At 34.0% G+C, this 22,477-nt stretch overlaps 1 protein-coding gene and 1 pseudogene across 2 annotated transcripts; one reads left to right on the top strand and one right to left on the bottom strand.

Annotated features, from left to right (window-relative positions):
• The first annotated feature begins 4,719 nt into the window (after window positions 1-4,719).
• Window positions 4,720-8,468, top strand: LOC147403493 (proteasome subunit alpha type-7-like; annotated as a pseudogene). Its single transcript, XR_015177516.1, has 3 exons — window positions 4,720-4,898; window positions 4,985-5,400; window positions 8,143-8,468. The product of XR_015177516.1 is annotated as a proteasome subunit alpha type-7-like (transcript).
• Window positions 8,469-20,769: 12,301 nt separating this feature from the next.
• On the bottom strand, window positions 20,770-21,970 carry LOC147403492 (myb-related protein 308-like). The gene is made up of 2 exons (XM_086439087.1): window positions 21,632-21,970; window positions 20,770-21,375 (listed from the first exon to the last, which is right to left on the bottom strand). The coding sequence occupies exons 1-2, from the start codon at window positions 21,892-21,894 to the stop codon at window positions 20,919-20,921; spliced, it is 720 nt and encodes a 239-aa protein (XP_086295213.1). The 5' UTR covers window positions 21,895-21,970; the 3' UTR covers window positions 20,770-20,918.
• Between the last annotated feature and the right edge of the window lie 507 nt (window positions 21,971-22,477).

Below are 22,477 nucleotides of genomic sequence, written 5' to 3'. Positions count from 1 at the left end.
AAATTCAAAAAATATTTTAGATTTCTTCCTAAAATTAGGTGATTTTTACTTCAAAAACACAATCCAGTGTCACATGGTGTAGATTGCAAGGTTTGAAGAGCTTTTACAAAACAAAAATTCCTCGTAGGTTAGAATTTGAAATTTAAATTTAAATTTCAGAATTTAGTGGATGTTCATTTTCAAATAACGGATAAAGCCCGAAAAATAATACATATATAATTATAAATCCTGGTCTAGACAAATAATTTTAGGGGTTGTCTTACTATGCATGTTGACCCAAGAATTAAAAACTTACTAAGTTCGATAATTTTCCATTAGTTTGTAAGAGAATACTTAAGGTCAAGGGGGGCAAGTCATCAATTTTAAAACGTACGAGGTATCTCAAATAATCATCAAATTATAGAGGGGTATGTGAAAATTCATCAAAAGTTGGATCGGTCCCTTTACAACCCTGGTCAAGTCATTGATCATACCGATTGAATCAGATGGGTCAATTAATTTTTTCAAAATTGGGTTTTTTTGGTTGGCTCAACCTTTAAAAACAAATGGATTTAGTTCAACCTGATCAGACCATCTGATTTTTAAAACACCTCGAACTCACCAATTTTTATTTATTGTTGAGCTTACCAATTTTTATTTATTGTCGAACTCATCATTTTATTTATTGTTGAGCTCACCACTTTTTATTGTCGACCTCACCAATTTTATTGTTGAAATGTCGAACTCGAAAATAAAAATATTGAACTCAAAAATAAAAAGTGGTGAGCTCGACGTTGGTAAAACCAACTTGTTTTAATTTTTTGACTAACATACATAAAAAGATCAACTAATTTTTTTGACATAATGACTTGTGTAGATGATTTCAAACCAAAATAGTCATCTTTGATCGATTTTCATTAAAAAAAAATGAAGTAAAAATTTTGAAAAAGAAAAAAAACAACTAATTTTTTACATATATTTTCAAAATGCTTGAAAATGTTTCTTCTTCCTTCTCAAATTCTTTCCATCGGAATGGAGTATCTGAAACTTAACTAAGATGAAATTTTTTGGACGAAAATAATGAGTTCAAATGGTAAGGGCAATTTCGATATGTCAATCAGAAGAGATGTGTTGGATAGGATTTAGGGACTAATTAGAAATAAATTTTTTACTAAATAGACTATTAAGAGATATCCTAAAACTTAGGTACTAACTTGAAAAAATCCATCCACTAGGGTCCTTTAAATAATTTTCCCATGAAAAATTGACATTACCACCTTACATCTTGGACTTGAGTTTTGAATCATGTACACCAGGGAGCTAGGTAGCGATTTTAATCTGTGTTGTTATAAGCCACTCTTCCAATCCAACTAATTGATTTCTGTTTGGCACACTCCTCATTAGACCTATTAGAACTTCATTTTATTATCTCGTGTAGGCCCCATGTATATCAAGCTGACTCTTAGAGTTATTTTATCTTGAACAATATAAATTATTTAAATTAATTTAAAATTATTTATTAATATAATTTTATATTTATTATAATTACTTTTATTATAGGATCTATTAACAAATACTCATGCTCAAAAAATCTATTAGTTTACATTGCAAAATACTAAACTTGATTGACTCAACTTAATTTTGTTAAACTCGATCTATATTTTCAAATATCATACAAGCTATCTTAAATGAGGCAATGTGATGGAAAATTCAAGCGGACTATTTCACCCAAAGAAAATTTTTTTGCTCACATTTGTTTTCATCACAGACCTCGCAAGATCTAGGATCGACCAATCACGTTACCCTATGTGTGTTAAGGGTATCCCTAATTTACAAAACTACCCTCATTAGGTTTGACATGTCATGTATGGAGAGCCCTGCAAGACCTACGACGAAGAAGCTAGAGCCAACAAAAAAAAAAAAAATCTTCACCCTATATCACAATTGGATGAATGCGTAAATCATGACTTGAAGAATCATCTAAATGGTGATGCTTTGTTGTTGAAAAAAAAAATTGTTCAAATCTAATAATTAGAGGTCACCAAGGTCCACAATGGTATGATGGGAAATTATACTAATGTAAAAGAATATGGGATTGACATCCATGACCCACCCAACGACCAGGTGTTCGGGATCCATACTATTTCATTGAATGGGTCAACGTAATAGGGTTTTAAGGAGGCAACTCAATTTTAAAAACTGAAAAGGCGTCTACAAATTATGTCATTGTTTAGGGAGGTAAGTAGAAATATCCACTTTTCCTTGTCGTGCGGTTTTAGTTAAGAAAGGGAAGGGGGAGGGGAGTGATGACGCTAGTTGGCTGAGGGTGGAAGTTTGGTGGTCGTAACGAGAGCGACCAGAAGGTTGAATCACCTTCGTCCATTGGGCCATAGAAAAATCAATTACATTAAATTAAATAAAGGGTTTGCACTAAAGTTTGTGTAGTCCCTATCGTTTGAATAATAACTTCAAGAAGTTTCAAAGGTAATGAATGATGGTGCTCTTTGAAGAGGACCTCAACTTTGTCTTACTATTGCACGTACAAAGCTATAATCCATACGTGTAGGTGATGCAAATTTTGAGAATTTTATTTTCCTAAAAAAAGAAATATTTATTGGATGTTAACTTGTCAAATTTCAAGTTCTCTCATTGACCACCTACAATCCCTGTTTACCCGACAAGTGTGGTTTGTGAGGTATTGTATGTATCTGAAGGATTTGGATGGGATATGATATTCTAAGAGGTCAGTTGCCTCACTCCTGCTAGTCTGACCTATTGATCTGAAACCCTATAAAAAAAATACTTGCCAAATTATGTGATGCAAATGATTGATGTGTTGTTACAGAGTTAATGGTATTGTGGAAAAATATAAAAACTGTATATTGCCAACCCCAAATCCCAATAATAGGGGTAAGACATGGATGATGATAAGTTTACTCAGGTGGTCAGGAGCATTACCATCGCTAATGAGGATGTTAACTTTGAGAACATGCTATGTTGTCGATCAGTTAGAATGTTTCTTAACAAATTGATTAATCGATTATCCACAAATGAAAATTATACAATGCCAACTAAATACTTTTTCTATTTTTAGAAGTTAATTTATTATAAAACTATACTTAAAATCCTTGTTACATGTATAGTTAGGATATTGGGAAAATTTTTGTCGCCCATGGTTTGGTAGAGAAATATTCCAAAAACCAGGTTGACTCATGCCTCTACGTATGGGTGGCTAATTAACTTGTGAAACACATTTTCATTGTCGCTTTGTCATAGAAGTCATTGAAAATTATCCTATCATGTGAAAAACAATTAATTTGGTATCTTAGAGAGATCAAAATCCATTAAGGATGAAATATATATCACTCTTACTATTCATATTGGTCTTTTTTTTTTTTTTTCTTGTGTGTGTTTATGTGTGTTTTTCCTTCTTTTGCCCTAGAAATATGACTCTTACTATTCATATCGATCTTTTTTTTTTTTTGACATTGTAGGTATCCCTATCCTTCAAGTAAGACTAATCTCGCAGTCACATGCACCAACCCCCTCAGAAAGTCTTATGTGCAACATGTTGAGTCAACGATTCACTCGACCCTACTAATCAGCTAAGGTTGAAAACTATGGGTACTAGTAAATGGGATCAGACAAAAGTTCTAACTTTAGGCTAAGATATATATGTCTAGACCAAATACCATATGGGTTCCACTAATAATTTGATTTCTTCATGTTAACGTCAATGGTGGCTACTGTTGGTGACAAATCTTCTTGTGCTGATGTTGTGTTCTGAGAATTTAATTCAAGGAGCTGCACTTTTACATTTGCGTATAAGCTAACAAGTCAACACAACCATCACACTACGGTTGAAAAGAAGGGACATTAATGAGCAAGGTTTGGACAAAGGTTCAAGTTAGACTAAGAGAAAATCTTCATAAAATAAATTTTTTTAAAACAACATAGTTGTGTTGTGTGTTTCCCTCTTGGCCAACAAGTCATACTACTATCAAACTAAGTATGGCTTAAAATGGGTTTATATATCCATATTTATGTTCTTTTTCTTTTGGGATCCAAATCTGACTCTGATCCTACTAGATAAAATTCTAAAGGATACGACTGGAATTACTTAATTTGGGTTAGGTCAGGTTGGATTCTATTCGCCCGTCCAACATTTTTCTGCTATACTTCTTACTAATTGTTATACTATTATATTTTACTATTAAGATCCTTTACTTTTATAATAATACATGTTGTAATAATGTAGTAGAAAATGATATTGAAAATACTAAAAATATCATTTAAAAAAATATATATATCATTTGAATCTAGACGGATATAGGGATAGATCTGGATCCAGTCTGGATCTGATTCGAATCAATAGACATTAAATAATATTTGACCCATTCTTTTATTCGGATCTACTCCGAAGGTCCAAACCCTCTTGGATTTCGGATAAAATCAGTCCCATTATGCCCTAAAGCTAAGGTTGAAAAGTAGAGGTATTAGAGCGTATTAGAAAGCGAGATCCGGGCAAAGATTTAAGTTAGTCTAAGATATGCATGGATCCAATCCAGAATATAAGCCCAAACTATTGGTTACAGAATAACCATCAATCTGATTTTGGTGTGTAGCCCATGAATTTGAGCCAACTGTTTATGGGTCAGGGAGCCCAAGAAATGGTGCACAAGCCCACTTTTAGTGATGGTCAAGACTCGTGAAGCATACCGCATGTAGAGTTGCTTCGTCGATAAAGCTCCAATCGCTTACACAGAAATGATCGTGCCATCACCAGATGGTCATCTCTTTCAAGTCGAATACGCACTCGAGGCCGTACCGAAGGGCAACGCAGCCGTCGGTATCAGAGGCTCTGACACTATCGTACTAGGAGTCGAGAAGAAGTCCACCGCCAAACTCCAAGACTCCAGGTCTCTCTTTCGATTTCTTGTTGGGGATTTGATTTCCACATTGCTTAAAAATTTTCACGAAATTCGATTTTCTTTTGAAATTACAGATCGGCTGGGAAAATAACGAACCTGGACGATCACATAGCATTGGCATGTACAGGCCTAAAAGCAGACACGCGTGTCTTGATACACAAGGAGCGTGTAGAATGTCAAGAGTCACAGGCTTACAGTAGAAGATCCTGTAACAGTTGAATATATAACACGTTACATAGCTGGTCTTCACCAGAAGTATACACAAAGTGGGGGTGTGAGACCATTTGGTCTTTCAACGTTGATTGTGGGGTTTGACCCATATACTGATGTTCCATCACTTTATCAGACAGACCCATCAGGGACATTTTCAGCTTGGAAAGCTAATGCAACTGGGAGAAATTCAAACTCTATGAGAGAGTTTTTGGAGAAAAATTACAAGGAAACTTCTGGGCAAGAAACTATAAAGTTAGCAATTCGAGCTTTGCTTGAGGTAAAATGCTGAATTTGGGTGTAGTATGTAATTGTTATTGATGTTTGATGTTTGATGTCTAGACTCTAGTGGTAAGCTTACTTTTTTTTATAGGTAAAACAAATTCAATTAATAAAAGGCGAGTAGACCAGCCAAAAGTACAAAACACCACCTAACCAAGTCTATTGTTGAGCTTTATTCTTATATGGGTGGTCCAAAGCCTGGATGAAATGTAATTCATCAAGTTGGCAACCGGCCCCAAACTTTCAAAATTCATTTTTTGGATTACAATAGTTTTTTTTTTTTTTTGATAAAATAATTGGGGAGAAGAATTAAGATGAATGACGATTATATTTGATGTGGATACTGGTCTTACCAACATGATGCTTCTTGATTGCTCAACATTCTGCTCCATAAAGCATAGCTATTGTTATTACGGTTTTATAAAATTGCCCTTCTTATTTGATTTGTTTGTATGTGAATGTCACGTAGCACTCCACAAGCACACCTTCACTTTAACCATCCAACTTTGTTTTATGGACAACATCTTCCACTCTCTCTCTATGTTAAATTATAATAGACCCGATATGATGAAAGTGGTCTCTTCGGGATATTTAGACTATCAATTCTGTAATTGACCTTCCTCCTTGGGTGTCTCCCATCATCCCTTCTAAAATATCTTTTTTTCTTTGGCTCACCTTCTTAGGGAGGATCCTCATTTTGGATAATTTGATTTCTCGTGGATGGATCACTCCCAAATTTTGTCCTCTTTGTATGAGTGACGGTGAATCTATGGATCACACTCTTATTCATTACTCTTCTCTCGACGTATTTGGTCTTCTTTCCTTTCTTTGTTTCATATGAATTGGGTTTTCCCTAATAGTTTTCTCTCGACGGTAGAAGGATGGGCTTATAACAACTTCTCTTATAGAAAAAGGCATTTGTGTGCCATCCTTCCTGCGGCCATAGCTTGGGACCTTTGGAAAGAGCGTAACAACAGGGTGTTCCAAAGGAAGGAAAACAATTTGGAGATGGTGCATATGGAGATTTTAGGGCTGCTGTTTTTGTGGGCTAAGCTAAGCAAGAATTTCTCCGGGGTTTCATTCGCAGATTTCGTGTTTAGATGGGAGAGTTTTCGTAACTCGTAGATTTGCTTTGATTGTTTCTTGTTCTTTCTTCTCTTTTTATGGGTTTATCCTTGGGGGCTATCTCGGCTTCCTTTGTATTTTCCTTTTGATATTTATACAATCATTATACTTATATATATAAAAAGTACTAAATTTATACTCCAAATGCTTGTTCTTGTTTCTACTTATTTTAAAGCCCTCGGACTCTTACATTTGTCTCTCTATAATTCTAGTTTAGTTTTGTTTTGTCTTGATTCTCTCTCTAGTTTCATCAGTTAATAATCCATAAATAACGTACAACAAGGTAAGTGCTCTTGAATGTGAGCAGTTACTCCATGTATAATTAGACCAAACAAATACGTACTCAAAGCCAGTCCTTGAGGTAAACTAATTGTAACTGGGAACTCATTCGTTTCCTCTCCATACCCATAATCTTTTGTCTTCCTTCAAGATAGAGATGACTATAATTTCTTGATTTGAAAATGAATCAGCAATCGTAACAATCATAAGATTTTTATTGAAGTCAAAATTCCATGATAAATATTCCATCACCAAGATCATAAATACTCTGATAAGACAATCTTTATCAGAAGAAAGAGATAAAAGCACTGAAAAATCCTCTTTAAGGAAGAATTCCTACACCACTCCCAAATGCTATCCGCAATCTCCCCTACCAACCTTAAAAGCCACTTTGTCCAACCTATATTGCTACAACCATATTTAGATACAATGACATTTCTCCATAAACTAGAGGGTTCATCTCCAAACCTCTAGAGCCCCTTCCCAAGGAGCGTTATATTCTTATTGTTTAAATATTTTTATCCCAAACCTTTCCTTTACTTGAGAGCACAAACAGTATCATAGTTGACCAGTTTCAATCTCACCCTTAACCTTATATTTTCAGGTTTTAAACGGTTGTAAAAAGCCTGCTTGCATTTAATTTTACTCTCTTAACCTTAGTTTGTCAGGTTTAAGGTTTTAATCATCCTGGTTTAGTTTCACATGGACAACTTTACACGTGGAGTTCTAAAACATACTGCCTATTTGCGTTGTGTACTATTGATAGGCTTGTGTACTCTTCAGAGTACTCACATAGTCACATGTGATCTGAATTTTGGTGTGCAATGAATCCTCATGTTGACCTAACGTTGGACAATTTGAATTATAGATCATGCATCATTCACATCATCCACTTCAATGATAGCCAGAATACTTTATTATTTAAATTTATGCGACCAAGTGCATTAACTTATACAATGCACCTTGCCACCTTATACGGTTTAGCAGCTTGTTTATCCTGATTCTTGACTGTTTGATCGGTGGTCCACCTCTTGGATGGTCCATAGACCAAAACATCAAATTGTAATGTCTACAGTAACTTGTGTGCCTACAAAGGACACAGCTAACTTTTACAAAGAAAATACATTGGAAAGTAATGATTGACACTTATAATGGTTCTTTACTGGGGCTCTTGGCCTGCTATGTGATGAGTTGGTGAGCTTTGTTTTTCATATATGGTGGTTGGCTGCATTGTATATTTTTCTTCTTATATACATCATCCCTTAGCATGTGTACGCACATGTGTTTACAGTGTTGTGTAAAATATTACTTTTGAATGGTATCTCTTCATGCTTAGGTTGTTGAGAGTGGGGGGAAGAACATAGAGATCACGGTGATGACTAGAGAGCATGGGCTGCGTCAACTTGATGAATCTGAAATTGATGGCATTGTTGCTGAGATTGAAGCAGAGAAAGCAGCAGCAGAGGCTGCAAAGAAGGCATCTCCTAAAGAAACCTAATTCTTGTTCAGGTCTTTTACTGAGATTTCTTGACATTCTGTTTTAATTTAGTTTTCTTTTTATGCTCTCTCTTCTTTTTTGACTTTAATAAATTTAATTACTTTTTCAAGCTGGATGGTGATTTAAGTAATTCACTTTGGGAATATATTGTAGCCGACCCCAAATTTTATTGGTAGTACCTTGATGATTATGATGATTTTATGAAGGTATTGTCTATTCGTATTCTCTATGGCTTATGTTTTTGTTTGGTTAATGACTACAAGTGAATTGTTGCAACTCCAGCTTTCTCATCTTGCATGTTATAGTCTAATTTTGCAAGCTAGTTCAGTCATATCATTATCGCTTTGACATTTGTGTTCCTTATGTATTTCTCTTCTTGCTAAAGATTTTTTTGATAACTTTAAATTTTTTTAGTAAAAAGGAGAAGTGGGGTTGAGAAGACCCCTACAAAACAAAAACTTTAACACCAGGAGAAGAAAGAAAAGGAGCTCTTAGGTTGCCTCCAAATTAGAAATAACATCTCAACAATCAACAAAATCTTTGAAAAAAGTCCCCTTGAACTCCTTCAAAGCTTCCCCCCCAAAAAACATCAAACCAAGGATGGAAAATATAATTTCCTGCAAATGAAGCTCCCTCCCTTTGAAAGTACGTCCATTCCTTTCCTTCCACAACCCCCCTACAAATAGCAAAGGAAGAAAACTCCACAAGATACGTTTTGATGCCTGGAACGCAGACCCCAAACACAACCAAGTACCAAACAGCTCCTTGATAGACCTAGGAAAACACCCAACTAACCCAAAAAGACCAAGGAAATGACACCAAACTTCATGGGTTAAAGCACAATGCAAAAGAAGGTGATCTGCCGTCTCAACACTCCTCAAGCAAAAATAAACGACAGTTAGGAGTTCATGATCAACTGGTCCATAGTAGATAGCCTCCCCAGTGTCGTTAACCAAACAAAAATGTCGACTCTAGAAGGGACTTTGACACCCCAAATGAAAGACGCCGGGAAAAGTGGGTATGATGTCTCCAAACCAGTCTCTTACATTATTGTACCCTCAATTACCTCCAAAAGATGCTCCACATTGCTTGGCTCTCAGTCATTGAAGTTTCTTCTGAAACCAAACTGATCAATGAAAAAGAAAAAAAAATTGGGAAATGAGATTTTTTTTTTCATTTTGTATTTTTGTTTCTTAGGAAAGTGATGCAGAATCTGTAAACCAATTTTCTCCATTTTTCTATAATCCATAGCATTTGGTGTTCACTAGGTGTTATCCAATTCTACCGGAATGTATGCTTTAGTTGGCATATTCCAGTTTTTTCTTCAAGGGGTTGTATCTTTTCATGATTACTCTTATTTCTTGTTTCTTGGTGCATTTGGAAGGAAAGAATTGCCTAGTTGTTTGACAGTAAAGAAGAGATCATCTACAACATTTTTTTTCTTTCTAAATTAATGTCTTGGTTTTCCATTGGTCTAAGTATTCAAGGAGTGCAGGGGGATAGCTTTTCGAAGATTCGGTTTTCAATTGGGGTTTGATTGAAACTTTGTTGTCATGTTTACGTTTGATTTAGCCTGTTCTTGATTGTGTGTTGTATAGGAGAGAAGTCATACTAAGTCCCGGCCCTACACATGGCATGATCTAAGAGGTATTGGAACGATAAGAAGGATTTTATTCCAATGCAATTCAACCTCGAGGCAACTGCGATGCTAATCAGTTCAGCTTGGCTGAGTCAAGCTGGTTACTTATCAAAGTATTGGAGTTGATGGTTGGGTAACTTGGATTGGGAGACTATCCCAAGATTATAGGATTGGTTGACCATGTTAATCACGTTCTTTCCTAAATGAGTAACTCCCTATCTTGCGAAAGCTTTCCTTTAACTAACCTGAAGATGCAGAAGAGGATCATCTAGAATCCCCTTGAATAAGGAAAGGGGTGACGTGTCTATGAGGATGGTTAAAGAAAGGGACTAGCCTATAAATAGAGGAGGATGCCATAAAGGAGAGGAACTTTTGGAGAGTGTTTCAATTCTTTTAGCCATTACTTCTTGCGACTTTTGTTCTAACTGAACATTGGAGGGTGTTTGGTAGGTACCACACCAGTGTCCTGGCTCGGTAGAGGACGGCAGATTCACCATCAAAGTTACCATTGAGGTGTTCGAGGTAAATTTAGGAAAAGACCTTTACATGTATCCTTTGTTAGTCTTCTCAACTTCTGAGGTGTCTTTGTACTCTATTTTCACTTTGTAAAATTTTCTCATTCTGAATTTTTTTTCCTTGGCTTTAAATGTAGTCTTCCATACATCTCCTAGTTTAATTTGCACGAGGATAGCCAGCTCCAGAGGTTGCTATATAATATATATATTTTTTTCTTATAGAAAATTTCATTTAAAGGGAAGGAAAAATACGGAAAAAAAAGAAGAAGAAAGAGGTTGGTCAAGGAAACCAACCTAACCTTAAAAAGACCAAAACACCCAGACAATGGCTTTATAGCATATCCAACATAACATCAAGTGGAAGAATGCTTAATCAATATTTGATGATTGTTGATACACATTCTCCATTTTTCTACGTTGAGCATTAATAAAAGGTTGAACCATGCAAGGAGTAATGCTCTAACGTACTAGTCCCTCATTGCTCAACTGTTTGACCTGTCTGGGCAAGTTCCTTGTGCAATATTCAACCGAGCTATGTATCCAAGCCATGAATGAGGTTGATGTGGTGTTGGATATTGTTAATAGGTGGGAGGTCATCCTTAATAATGGTGGAGGCAATCTGTTGCCTCAGGAAGTAGACGTCATGAGAAAATGTTGTTCCAACCAAGAGAAGAGGGAGCTGTGTCGAAATTGGTTTTTTTGGTATAGGGTCCTAACTCTTCTTTCTGATTTCATTGAGTCTCTCCTTAGGTTACAAGAGGGGCAAAAGAGATCCACGAAGATAGTTTTTTGGGCTATGGATGGCTGTGTCCAGTGAGACTATTTGTCAGTATTATTACAATGTGTGTGCGTTGAACATGGGGGCAATTTGTTGGTATCAAAAGTGTAACCTATTTTACTTGTAAAAGTAGGCACTATGAGCATCAATTTGGTTCAAGCAAAGTGATGACTTGCATGTATCTACTAGAACACAAATACCTATCTATCTATATAGCTTTCTTCAGAACAAAACATGCTCTCATATTTTCGCCCTTAATATTTAGAATTAAGTGTTCGTGCTTGAATAGCTAATCCTATCTTTGACTCAGCCTTTTTTACAAATAGAAAGAAAAGAATTCGTGACTGCTGTTAGGATTACTCACTGCCCCTAAGCATGTTACTTCGCCCCTGAAACCGTAATGATAGGTCTTTTTTTGTTTTTTTTTTCTTTCCCCAAAGTCAATAACAATTGCATCGGATCGGATGATCTGAATCTAACCTAAGAAGGTCCACATCAAAGCTCGATATGATATGTCGCACTTCTTCCACACTGACGCATTGCCCACATGCCACACTCACTTGGGGTGAAATCAAAGTAAAAATAAAATAAAAGATGAGGAAGTTTGAGGTGTTGCTCACAAACACTTGTCTCTGGTGTTAGTCATGTCAAATGCTGTAATTTGGCATTCTCATTCAGCAATTATCCATGACATTTAGGCCCACGTCTTAATGGACATTCACAACCCAAAAATTGGTCTGATTGAAGATTTGTAACCATTAAATCTGAGTTTATGAATTTGAACCCGTTGGTATAAAAAACATTAGGGCTTCAAACTAACTATTGATCAAAATTACTTAAAAGACATAGTGGTTAAAATAATTAATTTTGATGTGAGGGTCACTAACATGGGAGAAAGGTATTTTTGTTCAGCACTCAAGTTTTCTCGTATTTCGGTGTGTGGACGGACTGTGGACCATTCTATGGCGTCCGTAGGTAACAGGACCGTTCGTATCTTATCTTTGTTAATTATATTTTTTATTAAATAAAATGGTTTAAGATATATACATATACAGATGAGGTCAGAATACAGAGAATCTGAAGAGGTTGTTGATATTGACCGTCACAACTGGTGATCAGCTCTTCATTGGGACATATATATAATCTTAAAAAAGTAGCGGGCTATTGACACCCACTTTTTTACTTGTTACACCCACCAATTTATTTTAAAATTAATAGTAATTTATTGAACTTATCAATAATTTTTAATGAATACATACCGACCATTTCAAAAAGGTTCACTAACAACGTATTGAACACTTTTTACATGGGATCTCATGTAAAGAACTGTTTGGTATATAACTATTGATCTCAAAACGATAAATTCGATATAAATATATTGAAAAAAATACATTATCACTCAGTAGGTACATACCAAACAGTTCTTTACATGAAGATCTTATGTGACAAAAATGCATTTGGTACGTAACTATCAAAATAGTGTTGATAAGTTCGATCATGACTTACCAAACGTATTGAAAATTTGATGCAAACGATAAAGATAAAATCGATTTTTAACATGATTCATTTGAAAAATGATTAAAAACACCTCTAAGAACAAAATATTTAATTATACCAAATAATGGTACAAAAAATAGATTTGAATGATTAATAACCCCACAAATGGGTTAAAACACCATCATTTGATATGCTCCAAATCAGTAGGAAGGAAAAGGAAAATGAGATTTAAGCATATCAAATGATCGTGTTTGATGAAAAAGAAGATTTTAATCAGTAGGAGGGAAAATGAGTTTTTAATGAAAAACTGAAAATGATATTTTTATAATTTTAGAAATCTAAAAACTGAGGTAGTTGAAAGAGGCCGCGGATTGAAATTATATTCCTTTGGATCAAATTGAACTTCAACATATGGGGGTATTTTTGTCTTTTAAAATTTGGTGTAAACAAACACGTGTTTGACCTTCTCTCATTACAAGGAAAAGACATATTGATCTTGAAAAACTAATTTGAACCAATTATCCTAATCATCGACCCATAGATCATTAGGTGATTTGAGTGGCATCATCATCCTCGTAGCCTTAACCCAAAGATCTTTTGGGTTGCATCTCAGTGTCCTTTTCTCTACTCCAATTAATCTCTTAATATTTAGCTCTATAAAATATAATTGATCTTACTGCTACTTTATAATTTTGTTTTTAATTTACTTATTTTAAAGATCGTGAATTCCGACACCTCTCTTCGTAATTTTAGTTTTAGGCTTTATTTTTTTCTATATAAACCATCAAATGATTTTCCTACAATTAGATGTATTACACAACAAAAGACGGAAGGAAAGGATGAAGGTAGGTAAAGGACTACACGCCATACACGGACATATATAGATCGTGGGATGGATTCGAAAGGATGATGTTTGACTAATCCTTGAATCCGAATGTAAGATCTTTGGAATGAGTTTAGAGAGAGAACGTTCTTTGTAACTCAATTGATTTTAACATAAATTATTTTCCTTAAAGGAAGCAACCGATTTCAAATGGAAATCCTTTTATTAATAATAAATGGTATTGTAAGGTTTTTATTAAGAGTCTTTGATAATATGATTCGTCACGTGGCATACTCAATCGACTCCTTGACATGAATAAGTTCAGAAACTATAAATCTCTATGCCTTGGGATACATGGCTCCCTCAGGAAACACTTTTTAAAAAAAAAAAATTTGGGGAAGTGCAATCGTGTATTTCGAGATATACAGATCTATGATTTTCGAGCTTGTCGTGTCAAGAAATCAATTGAGTATGCCACTTGACGAGTCATATTATCACGACTCTTTTATTAATATAAGAGTTATGATAAAAGTATGATATATGCAATTGACCTGGTAGAGGCACAAAATTATAGATCTTTTTTTTTTAGGATACACAAGGAAAAAAGATTTATGATTCTATGCCCTTGCCACATTAATTGCGTATAGATGACGTATGTGTCAGTGCATTGTTTTATCATTAATCTTAATATGAATTTATAATCAATTTAGAAAAAGTAAGAATAAAGTCTTAAGGGAGAAAATGTGAATAATATAGATTTGGATTTTTAAAAAATTACAATTTTTTCTAGAGTTGTTTTAAATTGACTACCCTACATATTGCACTTGACATTTAGATGATGTGGCATTGATTATTTTCTAAAGATAAAATGGAAAATTAATGTTCAATGCACATTTCCATGTCAGTTGTAAGGACTTTTTATTTTATTTTAAAATTATCAGGGTTAAGGAATCTTTTTAGAGAGCTGTAATTGGCACCCTAACTTTTACTTATTACACCCCTTTTTCTTAAATTATTTATCACACCCCAATTAAAGATTAAAACACACACTTCAACATTACCATGACTTGGTTAAAATTATAATCTTAACATTAAAAAATATTATGCCACTTGTTCAAATCATGTAAGTAGTTGTTTACAATTATGATTAGGCTAATATAAAATCTTAAACCCAAAAAAGTTAAAATTTAGCAAAAACAAATTGAAGAGCTTCTATTGGCACTCCAACTTTAACTTATTCTCAATTATTTGCTTATTTTCTTTATTTTTAATGGGTGAATCTCAATTTGGTATGTTGAATATGACAAAATTCCAATTTCAACATGCTATACATTTTAATTCCCAAAACATGTTTTCACAGTAAATTCATTATTTTTATAATTTATGGATTTATTAATAAAATATTAATAATTTTACCTTATCAACAATCTCACTGATAATTTATCAATGAATTCGTTGATAATTGACGAGTTTACTGAAGAAACATGTTTTAGGAATTAAAATGAACACTATATCGATTTAATTTGGAAATAAGTTGTACATATTTTTAGGAAAAAAAAACTCATTTTTAAATGAGATGTAATAAGAAAAAGTTTGGGTGCCAATAATTACTCTTTCTCTCTTTCTTTTATTTTTTATTTTTTATATATAGTTGGGGTAATACAAAGATTTCAAGTATCTGACTTGTAAATATCAAACAACATAATTTTCTAATTAAGATAAAATAAAAAATAAAAATATTCATGAAAGAGTGATGGCATTGACGGAAACAGCTGTGAGTGCACCGGCTTGCCTAGCCCACATAGTAAGGAGTTGTCACAGGGGCCCACCACAGTTGTAACTAGTGGGGGTTTTGTGGGATCCACCGCCGCAACCACACACATGCCCACATGACGGTTGCGGGCGCCTACCAACCACCGCCCAAAAAGAGAGAAGTTGGTAAGGTGTGGGGTACTAGTTGAAAAGGATGGTTAAGGAGAATACTCACCATTTAACTCTGAAATTACATTCTTACCCTTTGCAACCTTACTTTAATTTTTGTTTTCAAGTTTTATTTCTAAAAACAAATTAGAGATAAAAATCATCATCAAACTCTATTTCATTTTGTAAAACTATAATTACTTTTATTAAAGTGTTAATAACTAATTTAACCGTCTTCGACTTCACCCACTCTTTTGACTTTCTTTACTCTTTTAAAATTTCTAATTTAACTATGAGTAGTGATAATATGACTCCCTCATGTGACATACTATTCGACTCCCCTGACATAGGGTGTGTCAGAATCATAATTTTTATGTCTCGAGATATATAATTACATGTCCTCATAAATATGTGCAGTTGTGTATCTCAATTAAAGGAAATCGATGGTTCTGACACACTCTACATTAGGGATGTGGATCGAGTATGCCACTTAGAGGAATTAGATTACCACGACTCTTTAACTAGTTCTTATGAGTGGATTTGGAGTCAAGTTTCATTCAACATGCTCAAATGATCGTAAGGACTTTTTTAAAGATTATCTCCTATTACAAATGTTCTTGCATTTTCTTGAATGCATTCCTAATCTTTTTGCTCAACAATCTAAACATCATCATCTCTATTATGCTTAATATACTAATACAATGTTTATTAGCCATACAACATTCAATTAAACTTTATAAAGGATAGTTGGTGATCTTATTACTTCTTTTTAACTTGAATGCCATGTGTTGATCGTATAGCACTCTTGAAGTACACATCCACTCAACCATTCAACTTCGATCTTATGAGCAATATCTTTTATAATCTATCCATCCTTCTATATAATAGATTTGAAATCATAAAAATGATCACGTCGAACTCTCCTGGACCATCAATTTTTACTGGGATTACTCTTTTTGGATGCCAATACCAAATTTATACTTCATATGTCTGAGTTTGATTTTACTTATTTTAAAGCGTTTAGAATTTAACTAACAACTCTTTATAATTCTACTTTCATAATTACTTTATATCTAGTTTCATAAATTAATATTGTATTATTTGCAAATAACATACACTAAAGCACATATTCTCAAATACAAACGGGTATTTCGTCAATAACTAGAGTAAACAAATATTAACTCAAAATCGATCCTTGATGTAGGTCAATTGTAGCTTGAACCTAATTCACATTCTCTCAATTTATCCTTATAATAGTTATAATCCTTGTATGTACATGTCATTAATATTCTCATTTTTAATGGTGATAGAAATTTTAGTTGTTCAACTAAATAAAAAACAACAATAAAAAAATGAGTATATTTATTGACTCAAGAACACATCTTTGATTAAATAAGCATAACCAACGGTTGGGATTTTATGTGTATCCAAATGACAAATATCTAGATGATACTTCTCTCAAGGATAATTCTCAACCATTGGATTTTATGTTTAGATGGTCAAGATTGTGTGTTGTTTATTGGGTCAACTGTTTGTATTATAATCATGTTTATATTCTTTTTAAAGGATTGGAGCTAGCAAACAACCAAAACCACATTAGTGTGTCCTAAAACTATAACCAAAAAAAGGGGTAATGTCAAGAAAACATTTCCGTAAAATAATGAGCTGTTTGATGTCATTTGGATAAGTAGGTCCTCACAGGGGAACCAAGAGGACCCACCACAGGTGTCAGTCATGTGTTGGGTGGGATTGAATTAGAACAATAATTAAGGTATTACTAGAAGAGAAGCAAAGTAACAATAATTTATAATAACAAGCCTTCTTATATAAATCTCCTTTCAAGGCTAAGCTATAAAAATGCTCATGGAAGCTTCTAATGTCTCTACCTAACATCTTTGAAGTAGGCAAAAGTTGGTGAAATGTTGAAAAGGAACCCTTTTTTTATTAGCAGGCTCACTGCTTTTTGAGATTTTTTTTTTTTTTTGTTCTAATCAGCTTCTATCTATTTGTCCTTTTGTTCATGGTCACTCACCACCAAATACCTTAATTGCGGTTTAGATTTTTCTTTTTTGGGATGATGTGGCTCTAGTCTTCTCTCTATATCATTATTTGCTTAAAATATTATTTTATTTTTAAAATTTTATTATTTAAATTTTATTTTCGTAATGAAGAATGATAACCTATTGATCGTTCGGTGTATAACGCTATTTTGGTGGTTACAATTTGGACCCCAGTATCAACAAAGGTATTGATGTCGATGCCTTGCCATTTGTTAGTGGGCCTGATATAGCATCGATCGATCAATCGCATCACTTGACTTATTGTAGCTCTATCTTAGCAACAATAACCAGTATGGATGATCATTTCTTGATGCTTGTCATTACAAGTGTATAAAAATCAGCTTCTTCTACAACAACAAAAAAAAAATTTATTCCTAACAAATGTGACAGTCAAGTTAATGATGAAAATGGACATGATAGTACATATTTTCATATCATAGTCTACTAGTTAGGAGTACTTTTAATATTTTATGAAAAAATTTAACTGTTAGGTAGTGTTCTTAGCAATTAATTTATCATATATATATATTATATATATATATATATGGGTCCCGTTCGGCACCCTAAGTTTTACCACACACTTTAACAAACGCGTTTTGTCCTACATGGCTTAGAAGTTTCGGAATGAGCTGATTTTTGGTGAGGATGATCTCTATGGTGAGGAGATCATCCTCACCAAAAATCAGCTCATTCCAAAACTTCTAACCCCATCAAAAATGATTTACAAAAAATGGACGGTCCACAATTTTTCAACTTGTAAACATGGGGCTAAACATTTCGGAATGGGCTGATTTTTGGGGTGGATGATCTTCTAATCATAGAGATCATCCTCACCAAAAATCAGCCCATTCCAAAACTTCTAACCCATGTAAGACAAAAAACGTTTGTTAAAGTGTGTGGTAAAACTTAGGGTGCTGAACATTTCCCTATATATATATATATATATATATGGGAAATGTTCAGCACCCTAAGTTTTACCACACACTTTAACAAACGTTTTTTGTCCTACATGGGTTAGAAGTTTTGGAATGAGCTGATTTTTGGTGAGGATGATCTCTATGATTAGAAGATCATCCTCCCCAAAAATCAGCCCATTCCGAAATGTTTAGCCCCATGTTTACACGTTGAAAAATCGTGGACCGTCCATTTTTTGTAAATCAATTTTGATGGGGTTAGAAGTTTTGGAGTGAGCTGATTTTTGGTGAGGATGATCTCCTCACCATAGAGATCATCATCACCAAAAATCAGCTCATTCCGAAACTTATAACCCATGTAAGACAAAACGCGTTTGTTAAAGTGTGTGGTAAAACTAAGGGTGGCGAACGGGACCCTATATATATATATATATTGGGGGGCGTTCAATGGCCAACTTTTTAGCAAACTTTTTGGCAAAACATTTTTCAAAACATGAGTTAGAGGTTTTGGAATGGGCTGATTTTTGGTGAGGATGATCTCTACAGTGAGGAGATCATCATCACCAAAAATCAGCCCATTCCAAAACTTCTAACCCCATCAAAAACAGTTTACAAAAAATGGACGGTCCACGATTTTTCAACTGGTAAACATGGGTTAGAAGTTTTGGAATGGGCTGATTTTTCGTGAGGATGATCTACTCACCATAGAGATCATCCTCACCAAAAATCAGCCCATTCCAAAACCTCTAACCCATGTTTTGAAAAATATTTTGCCAAAAAGTTTGCTAAAAAGTTTGCCCTTGAACGCTACCCATATATATTATTATTAGTTGGGAAGGGACATGTGCTATGCACATGCTGATTGTCAATTCTTGTAAGAATTTTTTTCTTGCTAAGCAATTCTTGAAAGAATTTGAAAAAAATTAAAATTTTGTATTTTATCTTATCATATATAGATTATTTCTAAATAAATGCATAATGAGTCTTTCTAAATTACTTTAATTAATATGTCAATTAGTAAAGATATAATGAATCTTACATATAAATCGTGAGAGTACACTGTTGACATCTCTTAATTTCTTGCTCAATTGGCACAACATCAACCATGCATGTCTCAAATATGTCATATTTTGATTACAAAAATTGATTATCATGTAATTTCTTTCAAAATAAGTATCAATTCTTTCTTTTTTTTCTTTTTTGTTTTCTTTGCTATGTAGTCTAATAAATCTGTGATGAAAAAACATTAAATTAATTCACTCAATGAACTGTATTAGAAAACAAAATGACACGTACACTGCAAGAGATATATGATCAAATCAGCAAATCTTTCTATTTCACTTATTTGTTTTGGTAATCTACAGTATATATATTATCTTGTTGGTAAAGACCAGATAACGTTGTATGACCTCTATTGCTATATATATAATTATTAAAAGAAATTATATAAATTTATATGGATTGTATTTATTTATTTATTTTTCATTTTATGATAAGGATGGGTTACCTACCCTCCCAGATATCCTATCTTCTTCTTCGCTTCTCCTCTTATATCCAATATTCTATCTAAAGTCATGTTTAAATTTATTATTAATTTTTTTTTTTTTATAACAATTAGGTGAAGTGCACGGTTTCGATAACTTTCTTAAATCTTCATTTAAGAATTTTGATAAAAATACAACTATTATACAAGTAATATACCTAAGTACTATAATACAAAAAGTTAAGTCTTTATCTCTTTGAGGCACCACCACAACTGGTAATCTTCATCATTAGTGGTCCTTTCTGTGATGGCTTTCACGTTGATACCCTTCTGTGGTTTCATATGATCCTTTTCCTAGGTCAGTACCCTTTCCACTGACACCCTTATCTGGTTAGATATGCCTTTTGTTTTAAGGAGTTGTGATAATCTAACACTTTTTTTCTACGCCCCATGTACGTTTCTATCACAGAACCATAGATCCTATGCTCCGGGATACACAATAAAAAAAAATTATGGCTGTATAACTATTAGGTTAGGGGACGTATGGTGGGGAGTATGAAAAAAGAGTGTTAGATTATCATTAGTCTATTTTTTAGAGAGAAAAATTCGAGTAAAAAAATGAAAATTTCCATAATTAGATAAACAAAAACTGCCTATATCCTTGAGCTCAAAATTAAATATCAAGATGAATAAGAATCTTTTGGAGTAAGCAAACTCCATTATTAGCCCTAAAAATGGACAAATGATCTCATTTCATCGATCTCCATTTTCTGTAAAAGATTGACTAATAATAAGAAAGGTAATTTGCAAGATCCAGAGGAGGAGAAGAAAACCCATTATATATCCTCAAATTTCTCAAACGAACTTTTATAATATTCTATTATGCGCTGATAATTATACAAATTAGAACAACAGAAAACTAGAGAGATTTAAACATAATCGATTATAAGCTATCCCTTTTAATTTCTATTTATCGTAATCATTCTTACTTCATCTCAAGGCTTCTGTAATCCAAATGCCCAGACTTCAAGCCTAAGAAATCACTACTACTACTACTACTACTACAACTACAGTCCTTACTATTTTGTAAGCCCAAGCTGCAAGAGAAACAAAGAGTACTTCTGCTCCCTCCACTCTTCAATGGCTCAGTTGGGTGTTGATAAGGAGGGCTAATTCGAAGCTCAAGATTTAAGTCCGGACAGCGTTCTTCACTTTGGCTCTTTTCTTCTTCGCATCCAAACCCATCAACAATAATCTTCTCTTCTTCTTTAGTGACAGCAGCAAAAGAGATCGTCGTGGCGTTCGATACGGACTCATTTAGTTGTTGATGTGTTGCTGGGTCAACTCCTCTGCTCAATAATTTCCTCCTAATATGGGTGTTCCAGTAGTTCTTTATCTCATTATCAGTTCTTCCAGGTAATCTCCCGGCTATAAGGGACCACCTAAAAAAACAACAACAACAAAGAATACTTCCATCAAATCTCTAATGCATCAACTTTTCAAGTATAATTGGAATATTGAGAGATAATTTGGTCCTTTTAGAAGGGATGAGCGAGAGGAAGATCCAAAAGAACGTGGATCAAGGTAATGAAAGTGGATATAAATAACAAAAGACGTGACTTTGAACAAAATTGAATAAGAGAACCTCATCCCATCCCATCCCAAATTTTTCGATGATGACATCAAGAATAAACTTACTTGTTACCAACTAGGCTATGTAACTTGATGATTAACTCATCTTCTTCATCGGTGAAATTGCCGCGTTTGAGGTCGGGCCGTAAGTAATTGATCCATCGAAGCCTACAACTCTTTCCACAGCGGAGAAGGCCAGCCGCCTTGGGAAGGGACCGCCAACACCCTTCACCATGGGCTCGGATATGAGCAATAAGCCTATCATCTTCTTCTTTAGTCCAAGCTCCCTTGTTAGTGTGAGCTTTCTCACAACAAGGAGATCTACCCATGAAGTATCACTGTACTAGTAGTTGTAGTTAGTGGTGCAATAAGACTGGACCTTGTGAGGTCTTGATATATATGGGGCTTTTATAGGATTTTGACTAGAGGGAGAGAGAGAGAGAGAGAGAGAGAGAGAGGGAGGGAGGGGTTGTGAGTTGTGACCTTCTAGAAGTTAGTTGGTAAGAAAGCCTTCCTTTTTTTTTTTTTTTTTTTTTTTTAAAGTGCACAAGTATAAGTAAGAAGTTAGTTGGTAAGAAAGTTTTCTTTTCTTTTTTTTATTTAAAGGGCACAAGTATAAGTAACCTTCAGGTAGGTGTACTAGGGGTTAAAGGTATGGTAGGACAAGGAGTGAAACCGGCCTCTCTGTCCAAGCTCTATAATAAACTTATTTTTTATGAAGAAATAAATATGGGTCTAGCACACTTCCCCTTGAAATCACTTATTATAAGAATTGCAGTTGAAAAAGTCGTTGTGAGGTGACTTATTGGTCATTAATATAACTTATTGTCTTAAAAAATCTTTAAGAGGTATTTCAGTGGATTAACTAAATATTAAGGTTTCTTCTCCGAAAAATATGTATCTTTAAGTTTA

This window comes from Akebia trifoliata, chromosome 4 (assembly GCF_017979445.1).
Source record: "Akebia trifoliata isolate Shusen 1 chromosome 4, ASM1797944v1, whole genome shotgun sequence".
In the NCBI taxonomy this organism is placed as follows: Eukaryota; Viridiplantae; Streptophyta; class Magnoliopsida; order Ranunculales; family Lardizabalaceae; genus Akebia; species Akebia trifoliata.
Note: the sequence above shows the minus strand (reverse complement) of the source record. Positions and strands in the feature narration are given on the sequence as shown.

Excerpts from the sequence above, each read along its gene's own strand:
- LOC147403492 (XM_086439087.1), bottom strand. The coding sequence starts at position 21,894 with ATGGGTAGATCTCCTTGTTGTGAGAAAGCTCACACTAACAAGGGAGCT. Across the intron at positions 21,376-21,631 it reads CATAGCCTAGTTGGTAACAA|GTGGTCCCTTATAGCCGGGA; the intron begins GTAAGTTTATTC and ends TTGTTTTTTTAG.